General features: G+C 41.1%; 1 protein-coding gene across 3 annotated transcripts in view; it reads right to left on the bottom strand.

Annotated features, from left to right (window-relative positions):
* Positions 1 to 24,007, bottom strand: part of SLCO5A1 (solute carrier organic anion transporter family member 5A1) — a 149,870-nt gene that overhangs the window by 75,958 nt on the left and 49,905 nt on the right. For all 3 annotated transcript variants that reach the window (XR_015246801.1, XM_086695522.1, XM_086695523.1), the window contains exons 3-4: positions 12,278 to 12,410; positions 5,409 to 5,626 (exon numbers count right to left, since the gene is read on the bottom strand). Coding sequence is in view for 2 of the 3 variants with exons in the window: in XM_086695522.1 (XP_086551648.1) it covers positions 5,409 to 5,626; positions 12,278 to 12,410 (351 nt within the window). In the remaining variant the exon portion in view is untranslated. The remainder of the gene's footprint in view (positions 1 to 5,408; positions 5,627 to 12,277; positions 12,411 to 24,007) is intronic.

The following is a 24,007-nucleotide window of genomic DNA, read 5'->3' as shown; positions in this document are numbered from 1 at the left end:
GAACCTGGAGCCTGTTTCCGATTCTGTGTCTCCCTCTCTCTCTGCCCCTCCCCCGTTCATGCTCTGTCTCTCTCTGTCCCAAAAATAAATAAACGTTGAAAAAAAAAAAAAAAAGTTACTAGAACTTGGGGCACTTGAGTGGCTCAGCAGGTTAAGCATCCGACTACAGCTCAGTTCTGATCTCACCGTTCATGGGTTCAAGCCCCACATCAGGCTCTGTGCTGACAGCTCAGAGCCTGGAGCCCACTTTGGATTCTGTGTCTCCCTCTCTCTCTGACCCTCCCCCACTCGCACTCGGTGTCTCTCTTTCTCAAAAATAAATAAACATTAAAAAAAATTTTTTTTAAGTTACTAGAACTCAAGCTCTCTACAACACAATGCGGCCATGCCTTCCCTGCCCAACCTCATCTCCCACGTATCTCCACGTACAACCAACCACAGTACACTTGCTCCGCATTCTCAAACACATCTACACAGTCTGACCTTGCCTTTGCTGTCTCTGACTGGAACCATCCAACCTCCACCTACTGAAACCCTCCCAGCCTGCCGGGGTTCCCCACCAATCCCACCTCCTCCATGAAACCATTCCTGACCCCTCAAACAGATGTTCCCTTGCCTGCCATTGAACCTCACACCATCGTGTCAGTCCTCCTTTCCAGTCTTTCCATCTGTACTCATCCTGTCTCCCTCCAGGGACTACAAGCACCCTAAGGGCAAACCATGGCTCACTCCTCTTTATCTCCGCTGCAGATGGAGTACAGCACTTCTACAAAGTGAGTAGTCATTGAATTAAGTGATGCCAACACAATCCTTCAGTGATCAAAATTCCATAACCTCCAGTAGCCGTTTTAAATCAGTTCATCATTTCAGAATAACTATTTTATTTAGTTAGGATTATAAACATATTGCAATCTACCATAGATAAAAGTCTGGAAGAGAAGAATCTGTTATATTTTATGCTAATTAATAATGCTAAGCAGTTAAAAGATTAAAAGTGGACACAAAAATAAAAAAATTTTTCTTATGATTAACTGTAACCAAAAGTTTTCTATTTAGGAAGATATCCAGCTAAATTTGGAAGACACCAAAATGCTGGACCTCAAACCTCAGGAAAATTGATCTAGTTAAGTATTTTAAGTGTTTATTTTTATTGGTAAGATTTTGATGCAATCAATGTTAATCTCTTTATGGAAAGGTGATGCAGACACACTAAAAATTCTACTTTCTCCTTTGTGGTGTTTTAAAACAGTCTTATTCCTGCATAATTTATAACAAGAATCTAGAAACACTGAGTCAGATTTCCCCAATGTCTATCATTAAAATGTGGAGGCAGAGAGTGGATTTGTATGGTTCAAATCATTTTTTTTAAGGAAGTATAAGTTATTAACTTGGGTATCTTGTCACCTCCTCTTTGAAGAAGCAAACACTGGTATCCAAATTTCAAATATTAAGTAAAGGGGCACCTGGATGGCTCAGTCAGTTGAGTGTCTGACTCTTGATTTTGGCTCAGGTCATGATCTCAGAGTTGTGAGATTGGGCTCTGCACTGAACATGGAACAGCTTACAAGTCTCTCTGTCTCTCTGTCTCTCTGTCTGTCTGTCTGTCTCTCTCTCTTTCTCCCCCTCTGCTCCTCTCCCCCGCTCGTGCTCTCTCTCTCACTCTCTCTCTCAAATAAAATTTTAAATTTTGGGGGCATCTGGGTGGCTCAGTTGGTTAAGCATCCAACTCTTGGTTTCAGCTCAACTCATGGTTTGTGAGTTTGAGCCCCGCATAGGGCTCCAAGCTGACATTGTCGAGCCTGCCTGAGATTCTCCCTCTCCTTCTCTCTCTGCCCCTCCCCTGCTCGCTCTCTCTGTCTCTCTCTCAAAATAAATAAATAAAATAAAATAAAAACAAATATGAAATAAGACCTGAAGGATGGAGCACCTGGGTGGCTCAGTTGGTTAAGTGCCCAACCTCACTCAGGTCATGATCTCACAGTTCATGGGTTCCAGACCTGCATCCAGACCAGCCTGAAGCCTGCTTCGGATTCTGTGTCTCCCTCTCTCTCTCTGCCCCTCACCTGCTTACATTCTGTCTCTCTCTCCCAAAAATAAATAAACATTCAAAAAAAATTTTTTTTTAAGACCTGAAGGAGCCCTCCTGCAGAAAGCTGGACAAGGGAAAAAAGAATCTGAGAATCACACTCAGACTTAACTCAAAATGAAATCTTAGCAACCATTCTTTAATTCAAGGCCTCAATGAGGGATCTCCCTTTCGTAACACAAACTGTGTCCACAGTGGAATGACTCCCAGAGATGTAATTTGTCCTTTTGAAAAGCAGATTAAATATTAGACTGCCATTTCCTATAGGTGATAGGTATTATATATTCTGGAGAAAATCACTAAGTACAAGATAAACAGGAATTAATCGTAAATATTCTATTAAACATGATTCCTACATCATTAACATCATGTGAACCATTTTTAGCAAAACATTTGCACTTTATACTCCCATTAAAACAGAATTCCTTTCTAAAAGGACAAAGTGCTTCCTGAAGTCCCAGTCCAGATACAATTAGAGAACCCAGCACAAGTGAAAGTAAAAATGAACCAGCTCTGTATCCCAATCAGGAGGTTTAGCTGCAGAAGCGAGATCAGTCATCACAATGAAGGCATAGGATGAAAAAGCTGGGAATGTATCAGAAACACTGACAGAAAATCAGAAAGGAAACAGATTTTATAAACCAACTACCCATCACTGCTAAAAGACTCCTCTTACTATTTTTCTTTAAAAGAAAATATCCTCATCTATCATATTGAGCATAGAGAAGACGGAGAGGAGAAATCCCTAGCAGTACAAGATGATCCACAATAAAATAGTATATAGATTCAGTTTTGAAAAACAATCTTAGAATTCCATAACCACTTTTTCCACTTTTGAACACACATGCCTAAGTGCCCTTTCCCATGGAAGCAGGCCCTGAGTCAAAGATTCAAGTTCAAGCAGTTTATTGGGGAGGTTCAGAAAAAGCTGTTCAGGAGTGCCCAGGACACAAGAGTCGCCTACAAGGGATGTAGAAATATACCTCAGAACTGTCTCACCCATCAAGTAGGGAAGCTGGGGTGTTCATCAGCCAGTGGTTAAGACTGCTGTGGGGAGGGGGAGACCTGGGTGGCTTAGCCAGTTAAGTGCCCGACGTGGACTCTGGTCATGATCTCGTGATTCATGAGTTGAAGCCCGACATCATGCTCTCTGCTGTCAGTGTGGAGCCCGCTTCAGATCCTCTGTCCCCTCTCTCTGCCCCTCCCCCACCCTCTCAAACATAAATAAACATTGGGGGGCGGGGGGAGAGGCTGCTGTGTGGGGAGTGGGAGAGTGTTAATTCCCTGGCACTTGATACCAGACTCAAGTAGGAGCCAAGAGGTTTCCCAGCCCACAAAGAAAATCCTCAGGCAAGAAAGACCTGCAGACCTTCAGGAAGGTACCAGCAGCCAGCAGGCCTCTGCCACAAAGACGGTAAGGTCCCAGAGGGAGATGGGACATGAACATCATTGTCTACACTACATCCTCCAAAGGAACGCCATCCCCCTCTCCAGTCATATCTGTTGTTGGTGTTTGATATCAGTCTTCTCTTCCTTTTCTCTATTATCCAAGACAGCATATATTTCACATTTAAACATCTACCCCTAAGCTATAAGATATACAATCTTAGCTTACCTATGTCTTTATTTTCCCTTTGACTCTACTTTATATTCTTTATAAATTAAGACTCTAAGTTGGGGCACCTGGGTGGCTCAGTCAATCAAGTGTCCAACTCTCGATTCCGGCTCATGTCATGATCTCACAGTTTTGTAAGATCAAGCCCTGGGGGCTCAGTGCTGACAGCATGGAGCCTGCTTGGGATTCTCTCCATCCCTCTCTCTCTGCCATTCCCCTGTTCAAATGCTCTCTCTCTCTCTCTCAAATAAATAAATATTTTTTTAAAAGACTCTGTCTATTCTTGTGTTGTAAATTCTTTAATATCAGTCTTGCTCTCTATCAAGTTATAAAAAAAATTACTCCTTTGGTAATAGGCAACAGGATCCATAATACATCCATGAAAATGATGGGTTGGCCCACATGATAAGAGCTCAGACCACACTAGCATCCAAAGAATCCTCGATGGTGTTAGAGCAGAGTAATTTTTGCAGTTCCAAAAGTACACACTGTCACAAAATAATTGCAGGGGGAAGGGGAGTAGAGGAGGCAGGTCTAAAACTTAACTGGGAAGGACCATTTTCAAAGAAATGTGACTTCACTTGTTTTGCAAAAATATGGTCTTAAATGATCTAACTATCATTTTTCTTTGACTGCAGGGACTATTCCATAATATATTAGTAACTTCCTTCTAGGCCTAAAAAGTTCCTCTTTGACTTTAGTGTGTATATAATCAAAGTGAGAGGATAATGTGCCTAGGTAAATTTTACCTAAAACAATCTTCACTGATGTAAGCACTTGGTAAATCCTATGCTTCATAATTTCAAGAAGAAAAAAAAAATCAACTCAGGGATTAAAAGGCTGAAATTAATGGGAATGTGGTATTATAGTTTTCTTGACTCAGAGGGACTTACTGTCACTCAACAGATAGACTGAACACTGAACAAATATTGCCTGGTTAAAATTAATTTGTTTGGGTTTGAGATTGCCTAATCTAGTCTTTAATTTTAAGACAAATAAAAATGAAAAAATAGACCCGTACACATCTCTGAAACTTTCTGGATGTTTTTACACTGATGTTTAGAGGCCCATTCTATGGCCACTTACAAGCATCTGACAGAGCCACTGTTAAATAAGATTGCTACCCAGTATTAGATTCTACTTTTAGGTAAGGATCAGGCCACACATCACCAAACCCACCGTTCCTCTGGAAAAAAAACATTCATCATACAATGCAGTATTTTAAAAACCAGACATCTCTACTTACAGTAAATGACATACATAAATATCTGTATCTTTAGGGTCTATATCAGTGCTTCTCAAACAATCTGTGATGAAGAACTATTTTTGAATTGATGTTTCCAGGCTGTCATATACTGATACTTTTGCAAAATATATTAAAGATGAACTACAAGAAAATAAAATGTTTACCATACAAAATGCAAACTAAGTTTGTTATCTTTATTAGATTCAACAGGCATAAAGTTATTGTCAAATATCTTTAAACGTTTCTCAACACTTACTCAAACTTTCAGTACTTATCACAAGCCAGTAGCAGTTGGTGGGTAGCACTGGCCTTGGACCACAGTTTGAGTAGCACTGATCTAAAATACCATGCACTAAATAAATAAATAAATGAATAAATAAATAAATAAATAAACACACACAGATAAAAATAAGATAAAATAAAATAACTGCACACATATTTTCTCAAAAGATATACTTTACCTCTGACATTCTTTCCAAATCCCATAGAAGAAACTTTTTTGTCCACTTGTTCACTATTGTTTGATTTCTCCTTCATAACGTCATCGTCACTAACGACATCAGCAGAAAATTTTTTCTTTTTCTTTTTCTTGTGTCGAGGAGGAAGCTTTTTTGGAAAAGTAAACATTGGGAATATCACAAGAAACATTGCAATGGCACAAAGGAGGAATCCACTCCACCTAAAAAATTGGGAGATGTGAATAGTATTTATGGCCTTTGTATTATGAGTGAGAACAAATTAGCAAAGTAGAAGTTCATGGTAATAAAATTCTCCAGGGAAAATTTTTTACCTTCAACAACTGTAAAGCAATAGGAAGTTGGACAAACTAAGAAAGCACAGGAGTCCTCCCTTTCTATGTTATAAATGAGAAATCTACCCAATAATTATACTAGTATGATAATGAACGTTATAATTAGCAACCTGACTAGAATTTTATTCAAATATTTGTTAGTTCTGCTATAATGTGCATTTTACAATAAATCAAGAAATAAAAAATAAATCAATAACTCATAAGTATAATAAGAAAATAACACAGACTCTCTAAGCATGCTTTGTGGACCAAAATAGACACATTTTTCTTACAGAAAACCATCCTTACCTCATGTGAAATGTATTTTAAATTGCTAATGGCATTCAAATATTTTTCTGCAAGAATTTCAGAATATATTGAGCCTCTTAGCTGGCCCTTACCATAGTTAATCATGAGGGCCACCGAAGACACTTATGTTTGATCACTGCCTTCAAGAACTTACCTAGTTGTAAAGGAGCTAAAAATATAAGAAACAATGTCCAAGGAATGCACGAATGTATACAGTTGTTAGATCATGTGGTATAGACTATGAATGCTATAAACATTCAGATAAAGGAAATGTGTGTTAGAAACAGACACAGGAGAAGCAGACCTTGGAGAAGCAGACCTTGAGCTATGTAGAATTGAGAGTCTGTCATTGAACTCATCTGAGGTTGCCATGCTGCAAAGAGCAGAAAGCAAATGTAGAGAGTGGAACTCAAATTCTAGTTAAGGCCTTGGGCTTCTTGCTTGCAAAATTCCTCAGGCGCAATCTCTCAGTCCCCTGTCAACCCTTTCTTAGCAAAGCAAATAGAGGCTTCTGATCCTACCTAACAGGGTTGCCACTTTCTTACATATTGACTCCTTGCCTCTAATCTCTGTCCTTAAAGCTTTCAGGTTCTTAATGTTCAGACTCTGACTTCTGTATCAGCACATTCCTATAGTTGCAACCTGGATGCAAGCAGCATTCTAAGCATCGGTGTTGAAATCAACATTAATCATCATCCATTAAGAATATTAATCATCCATTAAGAATGTAGATCGGGGCATCTGAGTGGCTCAGTCGGTTAAGCGTCTGATTCTTGATTTCGGCTCAGGGCATGATCTCATGGTTTGTGAGATCAAACCCCACGCTGAGCTCTGCACTGACAGGGCAGAACCTGCTTGAGATTCTCCCTCTCCCTCTCTCTCTGCCCCTCCCCTGCTTGTGCTCCCTCTCTCTCTCAAAATAAATAAATAAACATTAAAAATATATATATTAAAAAAAGAATACAGATCAATAGAAAAGTAAAAATTCATTCAAAAATAGCGTTTCTATTAAAGTACTGTTATCAGCTGCTACAAAGGTCACACTTGTGCTGACAGAATAATTCCAAATGATTCCATAAACCAGTCATTAATAATCCAGTGTGCTATTTTCAAAGATACTTAAAGTTATATCAAATAAAGATTTATAAACAATCAGAAAAAAAAGGCTTTATTTTGAGAAGATTGCTCAGAGCAGACTTCTAGCAATTTCAATTATTCAGTGTACAATCAAGAACCCATTGCCTGACACAGATTAGGTACTGAAAATCCTGAATAAGTAACATTGAATGAGATAGGTTTTAAAAAATAAAGTCATCTGTCTACAGAGAACATGGCTACGATCCTACCTGGCCCTGTAGTACCTCACTGCTTATGGGGCCTTTGCTGATCCGTCCCTCCTTATCTACCACCTTTCTGCACATACTACATTCAAGTCCCTTGAACTCCCTCAGTTCCCTAGACCAGAACAGGACAGGTAGCACAACATAAGGGACAGTTCTAGAGCTGTGGCTTCAGACAAACATGAGTTTTGTCTTGTCTTTACCACTTACTAGCTCTAAGATCCTGGGGAAATTATTTCACTTTTCCAAACCAGCTTTCTCATCTAAAAGAAGAATACTACTAACTGCTTTTTGACATCATCAGAATTAATAAGATAATGCATACGGTAGACCTAAAAAAAATGCCTGCCCCCAAATCAGCAATCAATTCAAAGTAGCTAGTTTTGTTTTTGTTATGTAGATCTGTATTCAGCAACACTACCCACCTCCACGCAGAGATATCGAATGAAAATTGTATGCAAACATCTAAGATAGACTTATAGTTGGGGCACCTGGGTGGCCACAGCCAGTTAAGCATCCAACTCTGGATTTCAACTCAGGTCACAGTCTCATGGTTTGTGAGACGGAGCCGCGTTAGGCTCTGCACTGACAGCACAGAGCCTGCTTGGGATTCTCTCTCTCTTTTTCTCTCTGCCCCTCCCCTGCTTGTGCTCTCTCTCTCTCAAATAAATAAATAAACATTTTAAAAAAATACACTTATAGTAGTCCAGAGTAAGAGTAAATAACAGAAGGAAGGGAAAAATTATAGCAAATAAACAAAAATAATATAAAAATAGTATAAAAGTTTGGGGTCTTTTCAAAGCAGAGCAAGCTGGCCCATATTCTTCAATGGTCTTCAGTAGCATTGACAAAATGCATGATCTAATCACAGAGCCAAAGAAGACCCCAAGAAAAGCTGAGGAAGACAGAAAGTATGTGCTATATGTTAGCAAAAGACCATCAGTAAGAGCTAAAACTGAGAAACCAGAGTCCCTAAGTCTCTTTCATGAAGCATTACTCAGAGACGACTCACAAAGTGGAGCCAGTGAAGTATATTGACTAAGAGCTTCGCCTTGGACTGTTTCTTATCCCAGCTCTCACTGCCTCCAAGGCTTTGGGCAAGTTATTCAAATCACTGTGCGTCAATTTCCTCATCTGTAAAGTGGGCATTATATTAGTGACTACATATGGTTGTTGTGTATGTAGGCCTAAATATGAGGCTTAAACAAAAACGTCTGTGAAGCACTTAGTACAATTCTTGACACACAGTCATCACCCCATAAACATTAGCATTATTCATGCCTTCCTTCACTCTCTCAGTACATAGTTATTGAAAAATCCATCATTACTACTAGGCATTGGATTAAATAACATTGTATCAAATACCTCGCTTCTGGTCAAGGTAAAAGTCTATTATAAACTAAGCTACTTGATAAATAAAATTCAATTTTTAAAGAGATCTTTATTATACAGTTTTATATTGACAACTTTTATCATGTATACAACTAATATTGGACCATTAAAATAAATAGGGGCTCTTGGGTGGCTCACCCAGGTAAGCGTCCGACTTTGGCTCGGGTCATGATCTCGCGGATCATGAGTTGGGACCCTCTGTCAGGCTTTGTGCTGACAGCTCAGAGCCTAGAGTCTGCTTCAGATTCTGTGTCTCCCACCCACTCTCTCTCTTCCCCTCCCCTACTCATGCTCTCTCTCTCTCTCTCTCTCTCTCTCTCTCTCTCTCAAAACTAAATAAAAACATTCTTTAAAAATTTTGTAATAAAATAAATAAAAGTTCCTGAACATTTATTAAATTCAAAGAACTGAAAAATAGCTAATACAAACCATGTAACAAGAACTATTCTTTTTTCTCTTTTTTAAAAAAAATTTTTAATGTTTACTTATTTTTGAGAGATTGAGAGCGGAGGAGAGGCAGAGAGACAGGGAGACACGGAATCTGAAGCAGGCTCCAGGCTCCTCATTGTTAGCACAGAGCTGGACATGGGGCCTGACCCCTGGAACGCAAGATCATGACCTGAGCCAAAGTCAGATGCTTAACCAATTGAGCCACCCAGGCACCCATAGCAAGAATTATTTAAAGCTCCACAGATACAGACCCTTCTATTCCCCATAACAACCCTATGAAGTAGCTACTGCAATTACTTCTATTTTATGGCATTTTTTAAGACCAACAACTGAGGGGCACCTGGGGGACTCAGTCCACTGAGTGTCCAACCTCAGCTCAGGTCTTGATCTTGTGGTTCGTGAGTCTGAGCCCTGCGTCAGGCTCGCTGCTGTCAGTGCAGAGCCTGCTTGCGATCCTCTGTCCCCCTCTCTCTCTGCCCTTCCCCTGCTTGTGCTCTCTCTCTCAAAAATAAATAAAACATTTTTTAAAATTTTTAATAAATAAAAATTAAAAAATTAAACCAACAACTGAGGCACAGAGAAGTTAAGTAACTTCCTCCAAGGTCACACAGCTATTAGGTGGCAGACTAAGATTTAAACCCAGGAGAATATGGCTTCAGAGTCTGCACTCTTAATCACTCTACTTTGCTACCAATTGGAGTGATGTCTACTAGAAAACTTTAAAAAGTCAGTATATGGGGCACATGGGTGGCTCAGTCGATTAAGTGTCTGACTTCAGCTCAGGTCATGATCCCACAGTTCATGAGTTCGAGGCCTATGTTGGGCTCTGTGTTGACAGCTCAGAGCCTGGAGCCTACTTCAGATTCTGTGTCTCCCTCCCTCTCTGCTCCTCCCCTGCTCATTCTTTGTCTCTCTCTCTCTCTCTCTCAAAAATAAATAAACATTAAAAAATGAAATGAAATGAAATGAAATGAAATGAAATGAAATGAAATGAAATGAAATGAAATGAAATGAAATGAAAAATTAAAAGTCAGCATAAAGTACTTATGAGCCTGAAGCTCGTATCTCTTTCCTTCTCCCTGCCCCCAATTTGGTCCTCTTCATCTTTCCCCCTCCCTCTAGATGTTCCCTTTGTTGACATGCTCTTTTCACAGACATCTAAATAGAACACAAAATATACATTGAATGTTCATAAACATATTTTAATAATCCACTTTTCCGAGAATAAAAAAAAAAATCCTTACTCTGATTTATTTCAGAACTGTAAAGAAAACAGTAGTCGAGACCAAAAATTTCACTATTGGTTAAAAACTTAAAACTCCTGTGTTATTCCCCTAATGCTGACAAGGGAACTTCCTTTTGTATGATTTAAAAATTCTACCAGTCCAAGTTCATCTAGATCTTAGCACATCCATCTTCAAAGAGCATTACTTATGAAAAGAGAAGTGTTATGTAACTTAATTGATATTTCTTAACTGCTTTGAAAATAGACAGTGTTCAGCATTATTCTCATGTACTTAAGAGTTATGAGATTATCTTATAATGAAATGCATAGGTAACAAAAATGCTCTAAGAAACTCTTTGGAAAGTAATCAGTTGACACTAATTTCTAATAGTGAACTATTCTCTTTATTATAAAATGAGCATTTCTTGTCAGTGTATACCTATTACTAATCCATGTTAAATGAACTCAGGAAGCCAGTACTTTTTGGTTGGTGCTTGCTATCATGAAGAAATAACTTATGTGCAAGTTGAGGACAATGAAGAACTCGAACACAGTCCTGGCTGTGTGGATGAATAACCTAACATCCAAAGTTGGAGTTCTCATTCTAAGTCCTCAAGATTACTTATTTAGCAAGACAATTAAGGGCTACAAGTGAGAGAACAGCTAAATCTCTAGCACTCGTTGGAAAAACAATTACTGAGTGAAAAGATTCACTAACAGTGTGACAATGGAAAAGAGGGGGCTGGAGTTTGGGGCAGTTGGGGAGGGCTGACAAAGCAGAAACGCAGATATAATAAGGAAGTGGGAGGAAAATATTTTTTTAAAAGGCACAGCAAAGATAATGAAAGCTAGGACACAGCAAAGATAATGAAAGCTAGGACACAGGAAAGCCCCAACACAGCCACCTTCTCCTCCTCCACTCTGCTATTTATAGCAGAAAATGCCTCAACCCTAAAGAAGGATTGGATCAAGCCACTGTTCCCAAGCCCTCAGCACTAGTTTCCCATTGCTGCTATAACTACCCCACCCTTAGGGTTTAAAACTACTTAAACGTGGTATCTTATAGTTCTGGCGATCAACAGTCTCAAGTGGGCTGACAAGGCTGCATTCCTTTCGGAGGCTCTAGGGGAAAAAACCTATTTCCTTGGGTTTCGTAGCTTCTAGAGTCTGAGTGTGTTCCTTGGCTCATAGAATCTTCCTCCATCTCCAAAGAATGTGGCTCCAACCTCTGCTTCAATCACCATATATTGTCTCACTCTCACCCTCCTGTCTGCCTCTTACCCTTATAGGGACCCCTGTGATTACACAGGGCCCATTCCTGTCATGAGGATAACTTCTCTGTCCCAAGACCCCTTAATCACATCTGCAAAGTGTCTTGCCATATAAGCCAACACATCCATAGGCTCTGGAGATTAGGACATGGATATCTCTGGAGGATTAACTATTCTGCCTTCCACCCTGTCCTGGGTGACTTTCAGCTGTTTTTCATATTCCCTTGGGGGAAATTATTTTAACTCTAAGAGTACCACAACGTGAACTATCATTAATAATAAGTGAAATAGGGGCGCCTGGGTGGCTCAGTCAGTTAAGCATCCAACTTTGGCTCAAGTCATGATCTCACAGTTTGTGGGTTCAAGCCCCACATCAGGCTCTGTGCTGATAGCTCAGAGCCTGGAGCCTGCTTCAGATTCTGTGTCTCCCTCTCTCTCTCTGCCCCTCCCCTGCTCATGCTCTGTCTCTGTCTCAAAAATAAATAGAAACATTAAAAAAAATTATAAAAAAATAATAATAAGTGAAATGAAAAATTTAGTAAACAATTCTTACCAGTTTCCAATGAAACGAGGGTCATTCTGATCAAGGTTAACAGGATTTCTGGGATCGACATAAAACCCAATAAGAAGTCCACCTAATAAATATCCCACTGCAGGACCAAGTGCTCCCATGACATACATGATGGCTGAGAAGACAGAAGGGGAAACATGAAATACAGCAACGTGTTATTTAAATTTCAAGAGCTGTCTAATTTCAGTCATTCCATTTATATGTCACAGTTAAACCCAGTTAACAGCATCCAAAAACAAAGAACTTTAGAGATTGTGCCTCTATTTATATTTGGGTTTCAAATCATGCCCTTTATTTAGCTGCTGCCTGTTGTCCTTTTAGAACATCAGAATCATCTGGACAGCTTTTCGGTTGCTTTTGTTTGGTTTTTTTAATGTAAGTGCTCAGCCCCACCAAATTTAAATTTCTGAAAGTGCTAGTTAATGAGCAGTCACTGGATAACCAAGAGAAGATGAAACGTAGTGTCAAGATTAAAAAATAAATAAATAAAAATAAATAAATAAATACAAGGTCATTTCAAGATAAGAAGGAAAAAAAAGTAGAAGTCACTTGTCACAGCTGGAAGATTCTAACAGAACGAGTGAACCAAGGCCAGATTCTGCCATGAAGCTGGATTTAATTGAATTGGCAAAGGTGCTCAAGCCCCCTCAAATCATGAATATTTTTCAAACCACCACTTTAGAATCAAAGAAGAGCTTCCAATGCATTTGGTTTATTGTTAATTGAGGAACCTTACTTAAAGATTCATAAATCTCATTAAATAGCATGAGTGAGAAGGTCCAAATGGATAGCAGGAACCCACAGCTGAATGAAAAAATAACTTTTTAAAGCACATGACCAAAACAGGAGGGGAAGGGGTTCTGTCAGTAGATCAGAAAGGTTTTCATTCTATCCAAAAAACAATTTGGCCATCAAAATGGGCTTAGAGCAAAACATAACAATAAATTAGGGGTGCCTGGGTGGCTCAGTCGGTTGAGTGTCTGACTTCGGCTCAGGTAGTGATCTCGCAGCTGACGAGTTCAAGCCCTGCAACGGGCTCTGTGCTGACAGCTTGGAGCCTGGAGCCTGCTTCACATTGTGTCTCCCTCGCTCTCTGCCCCTTCCCTGCTCATGCTCTGTCTCTCTCTGTCTCAAAAACAAATAAACATTAGAAAAAAATAACAATAAATTCACTGTCATGCCTTTATATTGTTTTGACTGCTGTGATTTCAAATAAAAAAATAATTTTGTCAATTTTTAAATTTTGAGGTAGGATATGAAATTCCTTGAAAATCGTAGAAAAATCTAGCCACACATTCCAAACCCATTTTTTTTTCCTCCTAAAATTTAGTTATTTGGGGAGAAATCTATAAACACTTTTAAGATACTCTTGGGTGCAAGGCATGATAAACTCAGGTGTTGAGGCACCTGGGTGGCTCATTGGTTAAGCGTCCGACTTTGGCTCAGGTCATGATTTCACGGTTCTTGAGTTCAAGCCGTGTGTCGGGCTCTGTGCTGACAGTTCAGAGCCTGGAGCCTGCTTCAGATTCTGTATCTCCCTCTCTCCTCTCCCTCTGCCCCTCCCCTGCTCATTCTCTCTCTCTCTCTCTCTCTCTCTAGAATAAACCTCAAAAAAAAAAACCCTCAGGTGTTACATATTTCTCATTTCTGTTGCCATCATGCATTTAAGCTACTGAATAAATAACTAGTTTCCATACCCTTTAAATAGCACCATATTGGGGTGGCTCAGTTGGTCAAGCATCCAACTTCAGCTCAGGTCATGATCTCACAGTTCATGAGTTCAAGCCCCACGTCGGGCTCTGTGCTCATAGCTCAGAGCCTGGAGTTTCAGATTCTGTGTCTCCCTCTCTCTCTGCCCCATCCCCACTCATGCTCTGTCTCTCTCTGTCTTAAAAATAAATAAAACATTAAAAAAATAAGAAATAAAAAAATAAATATTACCATATTTACCAAAAAGGAAATTTGACTAATCAGACTAGCTCCACCTTACTTTATCACCTGCACCTAAATAAACTTTGAATAAACTTGTACCTCCTGTTACTTATCACTACAGACAGTAATTTAACATCTGCTCCCATTTTTCACACTATTTCATAAGAGAAAGTGCCGTGTTTATTTTACAGAATCGTCTGCTTGTAACAAAAACCTTAGGTGCTTCGACTTCTCCATCTGTGTTTGGAAATGGAGAATGGAAGCACAGCCACAAGTAACTGGTATTCCTTTGGAAGCATACTTTTAATAAAACAAAATTAGAATTTTGATAAATATCTTGTTAACCTCTCTGTTTATAGCCTGAAACGGAACTCGAGAATAAAAAATGCTTTTTCAGTTTTACCCATATGCATATGAAGATAAAATTTATGTTTACACCTCCAGGCAAATCCATTTACAACTTAAAACTGTAATGAGGCCAAAATGTGACATGAATCATCTTCCCAAAATAGTTCTTCTGGCGTGAAAGAGACTGTCTTACAAACACAGACAGGGAAAAGGGTATTTCCGCCATCCTGTTTATGCCTGGGGCACTTGAGTGCAGCATCTCGGAATGCCAAGCAGCACGGTGCAGGATGTGTGCTGGCAAGACCTCGCAATTACATGGCGAATGGAACACCAATTAAATAACATCTCCAAAAAAACTTAACTACTCTTTAACTTCTCTTAAATATTTATTTTTGAGAGAGAGAGAGAGAGAGAGTGCACGCGCGCACACACACATACACACACACACACACACACACACACAAGGGGGGAAGGGGCAGAGAGAGAGAAAGACACACAATCCGAAGCAGCCTCCAGGCTCTCAACTGTCGGCACAGAGCCCAACGTGGGGCTCGAACTCACGAACCGTGAGATCATGACCCGAGCCGAAGTCGGAGGCTTAACCGACTGAGCCACCCGGGAGCCCAAACTTAACTACTTTTTCAAATACAGATAAAACTTTTTAAAATTCAGCTATGTAATCAGAAAAAGTTTATTTGTAATATCTAGCAAACACTTAGGCCAACTGAATCATTTACACTAACATATATATACACATATATCTATATAATTGTATTACACATTATGCTCTCTATAATAGTGTCGTGACTATACTATATATCTATAAATCAATAAATATATAACACTATAGATAGAGATAGAGATATATAATAACTTGTTGACATGGTCCTATTTAGTAAATAAATCCTTCTGGCCACTGAGCTAACATTTATTAATTGATTAACCAGTAGAACTCATTCAGAGCTTATTAGAGGGGCAAATTGTTGACACAAATTCGTATCACTCACCCTCCCAGTCAAAAATTCTCAATCGCCCCCACCCACCAACCACCACTGCTTGAAGAAAGTCCAAACTGCTCTGGAGTTCAAGGGTGGGACGAGTTGGCCTCCTCCTGCCATTTTACTCTTCAAACCTACCGACTGCACTCAGGGCTCCAGGCAGACTGACTCTCAGACAGACCTGGGCAGAGCCACCTCTCTTCCCTTGAAGACCCACCGAGCCCCCAGGCTTCCCTGTCTGTCTGAATCCTACCTGTTCTTCAAGGCCTAACCAAGTCCAGTACTGCCTGTCCTCCCCTGAGTGGTCTCTGTCTCCTCAGAGACCTCCTCCTCTGTCTATTCCAGCGGCCTCCACACTTTTTCATCAGCCATCTCTATTGGTAAGAGTTTTTAAACATTTACCACAGGGGTGCCTGGGTGACTCAGTGGGTTAAGCGCCAGACTCTAGATTTCAGTTCAGATCATCACCTCACAGTTCGTGAGATCAAGACCTGTGTCAGGTGGGCTCTATGCTGACAGCATGGAACGTGCTTGGGATTCTCTCTCTCCCTCTCTCTCTCTCTGCCTCTCCCCTGCTTGTGCTCTCTCTCTCTCTCTCAAAATAAATAAATAAACATTAAAAAAAAAAAGCTTCAAAAATGAACTATTGGGACCTCATCAAAATAAAAAGCTTCTGCACAGCAAAGGAAACAATCAGCAAAACTAAAAGGCAACAAATGGAATGGGAGAAGATTTTTGCAAACGATATATCAGATAAAGGGTTAGTATCCAAAATCCATATAGAACTTATATGGAACTTATATAGAACTTATAACTCAACACCCAAAAAACAAATAATCCAGTGAAGAAATGGGCAAAAGACATGAATAGACACTTCTCCAAAGAAGACATCCAGATGGCCAACCGACACATGAAAAAATGCTCAACATCACTCACCATCAGGGAAATACAAATCAAAACCACAATGAGATACCACCTCACACCTGTCAGAATGGCTAACATTAACAACTCAGGCAACAACAGTTATTGGTGAGGATGCAGAGAAAGAGGATCTCTTCTGCACTGCTGGTGGGAAGGCAAACTGGTGCAGCCACTCTGGAAAACAGTACAGAGGTTCCTCAAAAAATTAAAAATAGAATTACCCTACAACCCAGCAATTGCACTACTAGGCATTTATCCAAGGGATACAGGTGCGCTGTTTCGAAGGAGCACACACATCCCAATGTTTATAGCAGAGGTATCAACAATAGCCAAAGTATGGAAAGAACCCAAATGTCCATCGACTGATGAATGGATAAAGAAGATGTGGTATATATATACAATGGAGTGTTACTCGACAATCAAAAAGAATGAAATCTTGCCATTTGCAACTACGTGGATGGAACCAGAGGGTATTACGCTAAGTGAAATTAGTCAGAGAAAGACAAAAATCATATCACTTCACTCATAGGAGGACTTTAAGAGACAAAACCGATGAACATAAGGGAAGGGAAACACAAACAATATAAAAACAGGGAGGGGGACAGAACAGAAGAGACTCATAAATATGGAGAACAAACTGAGGGTTACGGGAGGGGTTGTGGGAGGGGGGATGGGTTAAACGGGTAAGGGGCATTAAGGGATCTACAACTGAAATCATTGTTGTACTGTATGCTAACTAACTTGGATGTAAGTCCAATAAATAAATTAAAAAGAAAAAAAACTTTAAACATTTACCACAGTGTACTTTTCTGTATAAGCAACGTGTACTTACCATCAGCCTCGCTCTCATAGCTTGCACCTGATATATCAGTAAACCCCGCTAGTTCTACCATCACATCACATACAACACGCAGCCTCTTCCCCACGCCTCTACCTTGGCCCAAGCCACCAACGTCACTCATCTGGAAAATGGCTCCAGGCCTTCCAGCTGGTGGTATTCCTGCTACTCTCTTCCTCCCTACAATGAATTTTCAACACAGCAACCCTAACAATCCTTCAGAAACATAAGGCAGGTCATGTCACTTCTTTGCTCACACCCTCCAGTGGCTTCCCATCGTGCTGGCAAGAAAAGCCAAAATCCTTTTATATGGCTGCAAGGACCTGCCCACACCTTTGCACCACCCCCTATGATCTCTCTGCTCCATCTCCTATCCTTTTCCTTGTTCACTCAGCTCCAGTCAAACTGACCTCTCTCTTCACCCTCCCAGTCACATTCCCACCTGAGGGTGTTAGCGCTTGGATTGTGCGTGCCTGTGTGCACGTGTGTAAGTGTGTGCAGGTGTCTCTTTCCCAGAGAGCCACACGGTACATTCCCTTACTTCCTCCAAATAGGAATTGAAATAGTTCCTTCCCACCAAGGCCTTGCTTGGCCATCCTATCTAAAACTTTAAAAACCTTTTCCCCAATGCTTCCCACCCTCTCTCTGCTTTATTTTTCTCCTTAGCATACGTTGGCACCCAATACACTCTACATTTCCTTTGTTCATCTTGTTTATCACCTGTCCTCCCCGTCTAGAACATAAGATCCAGAAGGGCAGGGATCTTGCCAGTGGTATTCACTGACAAAAGTAGTGTAGGAGGCATGAAACTCATTTCGCTCCCATTATTCATTACCTTTCCCACTCCCAGTGAACGCTCTGCTGTTATTAACAACAGTAGATGTCAGGGATAAGGGCCTTCTTCAGCATACATCAGCTCTTGAGATATCAGCTAATCACTGTCGGGTTGATAGTTCCATGTTTTTGTCTGTGTTTCATCAGATGTGATGATACTGTTATTGGTTTTCTCTCCCGATGAGGAGCTTATACTGGGAGTACAGGCTATCCAGTGAACCAGCAATAGAAAGAACCACAAGTTCCAAGTTTCAAGAGTTGTCTAATTTCAGTCATGTCGTATATTTATGTCACAGTTCACTCCAGTTAAGAGCATCCAAAAACAAAGAACTTTAGAGATTGTGCCTCTATTTATATTTGGGTTTCAAATCATGCCCTTTATTTAGCTGCTGCCTGTTGTCCTTTTAGAACATCAGAATCATCTGAAGAATTTTCTTCCTATACCCCAGTGGACTGTATCACACCCCTCCGGGGTCGTACACAATTCAGCTTCATTCCCCTTTGGGAGAACCCTGGGCCATTCCGTTCATTTAAATTTGAGTATGCCTTGCTCTTAATTTCTACTTCTCTCTTCAAATGTTTATATCTTATCTTTTGAAGTAGCTCTTCATCCTTGAGAGCAGGAGCTGTATCGTGTACAGTACTGTGTGGTGGTTAAATCACAGACTCCAAACTCCTGGGTTCGAATCCCTGCTTCCATTATGCACATGAAGTGCTTAGCCTATGATAAACACTGAAGAAATATTAAGTTGTATTTTTATATGTTGAATGATCACCTATACATCCTCTAACAAATATTATTAAATACTAAGTTTGTATAGGCCAAATACATATATTATTTAACGGAAGACACACTTTTCTTTATATTACCTTGATAAATTATCTTTTCTGGAATCATAACTTTTGATCCAGGAGTTAGTTTTGATAATGGGCTTGGCAGATGGGAATGGGGAAAGACAAGATCCGGACCTTTCTTTCTTCACACAAAGGTCAGTATAGGGTATCTTCCTGAAGCTGAGAATGTGCCTTGCTTGCCTGTGTCTATTATTCTTTTTAAATAACTTTTAAGGTTTTTTTCCTAATGATTACAAAATATAATATGAATTTCTTATGGAGAAAACTCTCAAAAACACACAAAATTTTTTTCTAAATCACCAACAATCCATACTATCCAGATAATGATAGTAATAAAACTAGTAAATACTTTTTACTATTCATATACTGTATAAATTTTTTAAGTAGCTGGAATTATACAGTACTTATTATCGTATACTATGTTTTTTGGGGGTGCCAGAGTGGCTCGGTAGGATAAATGTCTGACTCTGGCTCAGGTCATGATCTCACGGTTCATGAGGTCAAGCCCCGCGTGGGACTCTGTCCTGAGAGCTCAGAGCCTGGAGTTTGCTTCAGATTCTGTGTCTCCCTCTCTCTTGGCCCCTCCCCTGCTTATACTCTCTGTCTGTCTCTCTCTCTCTCAAAAATAAACACTAAAAAGTGTATGTTTTTTTTCACATAATATCTCAAACATTTCTTATATCGATAAATATTCTTCTAAAACATTTGTCATAGCTAAATGATGAGCCTTCATGCCTCTATCACATACGTCCTTTAATAACCCCTCACTGGGGCGCCTGGGTGGCTCAGTCACTTAAGCATCCGACTCTTGATTTCGGCTCAGATCATGATCTCACAGTTTGTGGGTTCTGCGCTGATAGCACAAAGCCTGCTTGGGATTTTTTGTCTCCCTCTCTCTTTGCCCTTCCCCCTCTCCCTCTCTCCCTCTCTCCCTCTCTCTCCCTCTCTCTCTCTCTCAAAAACAAATACACATTTTAAAAAATCTTTACAAAAACCCCTTACTGATGCCAGCTATCTGCTACCACAAATGTCTGATTGGGGGTATTCCTCTGAAGATTATCTCAACCCTTTGTTATTACCTATGCTCCATGGAACTAGACCCCAGCCTGAGGACTACAGCCCCCACCCCAAACCACCCTCAGCTGGGTGAGCTTTTGTGGAACTAAGAAGCCACTATTAAATGAAGTGGGCCTGAAAGGGCCCTTCAGCAGGGTGGGGCCAGTTCTTGGCCTCCATCCTGGACATCACGGCTGGTTTGACAAAGAAACGACTCTGGGGCAAGGCTGACCCACCAACAACTTGGTAACTGTCTCATCACCTGCTTCCGACCTGCTTCCTTCACTTCCTTTCCCCAAGCTGTTTACTTTTGGACATTCCGTTTTAATTTTCTTCTTAAATTATCGTTTACCCTATTTTGTGATCATTTATGCTTTTTTACATTAAAGCACATTAACTTCTACTTTTAATCCCATTCACCTTCCTTAAATTATTTTTCACCCCATTTTGTGATCATTTATGCCTTCCGACATTAAAGCACATAACTTCCACTTTTAATGCCATTTACCTTCACATTTTTAACTTTTCTCCTGTAGATTTAACCTTTATTCTAATTTAATACCTCTTTTCACTTTTACATCGTAAAATGTTTAAGCTGCTGCTTTTTCTGTACTTCTTAATGCATTTTAATCTTTTAAAAATATTTTTCTGGGCGCCTCGGTGGCTGTCGGTTGAGCATCCGACTCTTGATTTCACCTCAGATCATGATCTCAGGGTTTGTGAGATCGAGCCCCACCCACGTCGGACTATGTGCTGACAGCACTGAGGCTGCTTTGGGAGTCTCTCTCTCTCTCTCCCTCCCTCGCTCTCTGCCCCTCCCCCACCCACGTGTGCATGTGCGCGCGCGCTCTCTCTCTCTCTCTCTCTCAAAATAAACATTTTAACAATAAATAAATAAATAAATAAATAAATAAATAAATAAATAAATAAATATTTTTTCAAGAATTTTAATTTAAAATTAAGTATCAATTTTTTTTTCAAATTACCTGTTGCCTTCTATTTCTCATACCTTAAGTAACTTTGCTTATTTTTTAGCCCTATTTATATTAGGCTGATTTTTCAGTTTTATAAACTGTCTTTATTTAAAAAAAAAAAAAATTTTTTTTTTTCAACGTTTATTTATTTTTGGGACAGAGAGAGACAGAGCATGAACGGGGGAGGGGCAGAGAAAGAGGGAGACACAGAATCTGAAACAGGCTCCAGGCTCTGAGCCATCAGCCCAGAGCCCGACGCGGGGCTCGAACTCACGGACCGCGAGATCGTGACCTGGCTGAAGTCGGACGCCCAACCGACTGCGCCACCCAGGCGCCCCTAAACTGTCTTTATTTTAAACTTTGTTATACCCCTGATTTTTATGTTATATTTCATGTTTAGGGCTTTCTCTTTCCTTTTGTATCCTTTCAACAACATATTCTTTTAAGAGTCTTCGTTTATCTTAATCATCTCTTATGTTTTACTTATTGTGTGATCAGTTTTGGTAACAGTTCATTAGATGTTGGGCCTGGCCATTGCCCACACTGTCTCTGTAGTCCTGTTCAGCTGCCCTGCATGGCTTTTCCAGCCAGTTAAGGACAGTAGCCTGAGATTCAGGGTTAATTCTCCCCTGGGCTCAAGGCTTCACCCATGGCATATCTGATTAGCTGGACCCCATGACTGCTGTCGCCCATGACCCAATAATGACAAAATGTGAGTTCTAAATCCCAGGTCTCTGATGAATAAGCACTGACTCTAAGACAAGCCAGGCCCACAGAGTGAAACAAACAAGCCCAGAGTGTTCTTCCTCATTCAGGTCCAGTCTGGCCTAGGGAGGGTCCCATGGGTTGACCTTCCCAATGGCTACCCGGGAGAGAGAAAAGGCATAAGTGGACCCTGCAAAATTCACCTGTACCTATTTCACCCCTTGTTAAAGCCTACATCTCCATCTCTGGCAGACTTAAAAGACACTCCTCCTTCCTCATCACAAAAGCCCAACTTGACTGCATTGGTATTATCCCAAATAGGATTGTTCTGTGGGGTCAGCAGCAACCAGGGGAACAGCTCTCTGAACTCTACAGAGTCTATATTGGGTAACTTAACCTGCTCCTGAATCACAAGAAATGATTACAGAGCTACTAATAGTGACCAGCCAGCCATGAGCCTTGCTGGACTTGGGAAACTGAGGGCCCAATCAAAATCAGCAAAGATTCTAGTATCACAAATCCCTACAGTTACCTCCTTCCTAGCCTCAACCCCCAATGGTGAGTAGGGCTCCACATTGCCAGATCAGAGGTCACTCAGTCACCCATGTGCTCTGTGATGCCAGGCCCTAGGACAAGGAAGGGGCCTCGCAAAGTTCAATAAGATTGATGCCCAGTCCTCCAGAAGAAGAACAGGTAAAACCAGCTATGATTCAAGGCTCAGCGAATAAGTGTGCCAAGTAGCAGCAATAGGCCAGGGACTGGGGCAGAGGAATGACTCACACTGTAACTAGCTGAGGAGGGAGAATAGATAAGCCTTTCTGGAAAAGATGACTTTTAACATAAGCCTACAAAAATGGGCAAAAGAGGACACTAGACGCTGAGGGTCCCATAGGGGCAAAAGCACACGAGTTTGGAAGCATACGGCCTGTCCGGGGAGTCGCAAGTGGTTGTGCCCCTGGAGGTACAACTGCCTCAGAGGAGAGTGACCACCACTGCCTCTGTGCTAGTCTCATCCGGGGGTCTCGGTGCCCAGCTGTGTGCAGGCTGCCCAGTCGCTGTTCTCTGAGGACGGTGAGAAGGGACGGCAGCATAGAGCATCAGCTTCCCCATCAGTGTCATCGGTGACACTGAGAGATGGTTTTGCTGTCGTTTTCCACACAGCAGTAGAGGAGCAAGTCACTTCCACGGTGCGACTGAGGTCAGGCCTGACATGGAGAACGGGAAGTCAGAGCACTGGTCCTTGGGGTCTCCTGAGCACGTGATTGTCTCCCCTCACTCTCCCTCCCCCCTTCCTTCTGCATTAGTCACTGGAATGCAGCCAGAAGTCTCAGCCACCATGTTACATCCAAAGGCCTCTCCTTCCACCTCATTCCTGCTGTTCTTAGCTCTTGGGAGAATAAAAATCTCCCCTTCTCTTTCATTCTCTTCATTTATGGGCAGAATTCAACTAGATAGATATCTTTTCTTTCTGTCTGTTCAGTTTCTATGCCCCCCTCTTTTGGCAAACGCTATTCTGTTTTTCTTTAGGAACCACGGACCCTCCATTGCACAGTCTCAGTGACCTCCATGATTCACTGGTAGACAGATGACCAGTGCAGGCCAATCAGACGCTCTTCTCCCAGACACCAGGTGGCTCACTCCCTTACTTCTTCCAGATCTATATTCAAGTATCATTCTTCAGAGAAGCTATAGTTCACCATATATCTAAACACGGCGCCCCCCCCCCCACCTCCCCTGCCCCATTACTCTTTATCACCTTGCCCTGCTGGGGTTTTCATTATGGCCAATACCACCATGTGGCATTACATTTGACCGCTTGCTTATTCTCTGTCTCTCCCACTGGAATGTTGCTTCCATGAGAGCAAGAGCCGCTTTTGTCACTGATGCCTTATCAATGCCTGAGCAGCGCTGACCTTAAGCACTAATGAATATTGCTGAACAAGAAGGGATGAAGGCATGGACTTCTAATCTTGAGTGAAGTAACAAAAGCAATCGAAGTGGATTTGTCCTTGCAACACTGCCTTGAAGAATCATCCATTGGTTCCTGCTCCCTAGACCCCTGGGGCTGCCCTGTCCTTGTGAGCCATCCCTACTCCCCTTCCCCAGAACATCCTTGGTTTGACAGAGCTGGCTCCTGTGGTTTACAGCCACAGAGCCTTGACACCTACCTCCAAAACACCTCCAGGCCTGACCCTTACTTCTGCCAGGCTCTCCGAGGTCACCACCCTCCCCAGCTGGGTTCCCCCAGTTC

The sequence above is a fragment of the Puma concolor genome, chromosome F2 (genome assembly GCF_028749965.1).
Source record: "Puma concolor isolate L17-30 chromosome F2, mPumCon1.1.hap2, whole genome shotgun sequence".
Classification (NCBI taxonomy): Eukaryota; Metazoa; Chordata; class Mammalia; order Carnivora; family Felidae; genus Puma; species Puma concolor.
This window is presented reverse-complemented; position numbering and strand designations above follow the sequence as displayed.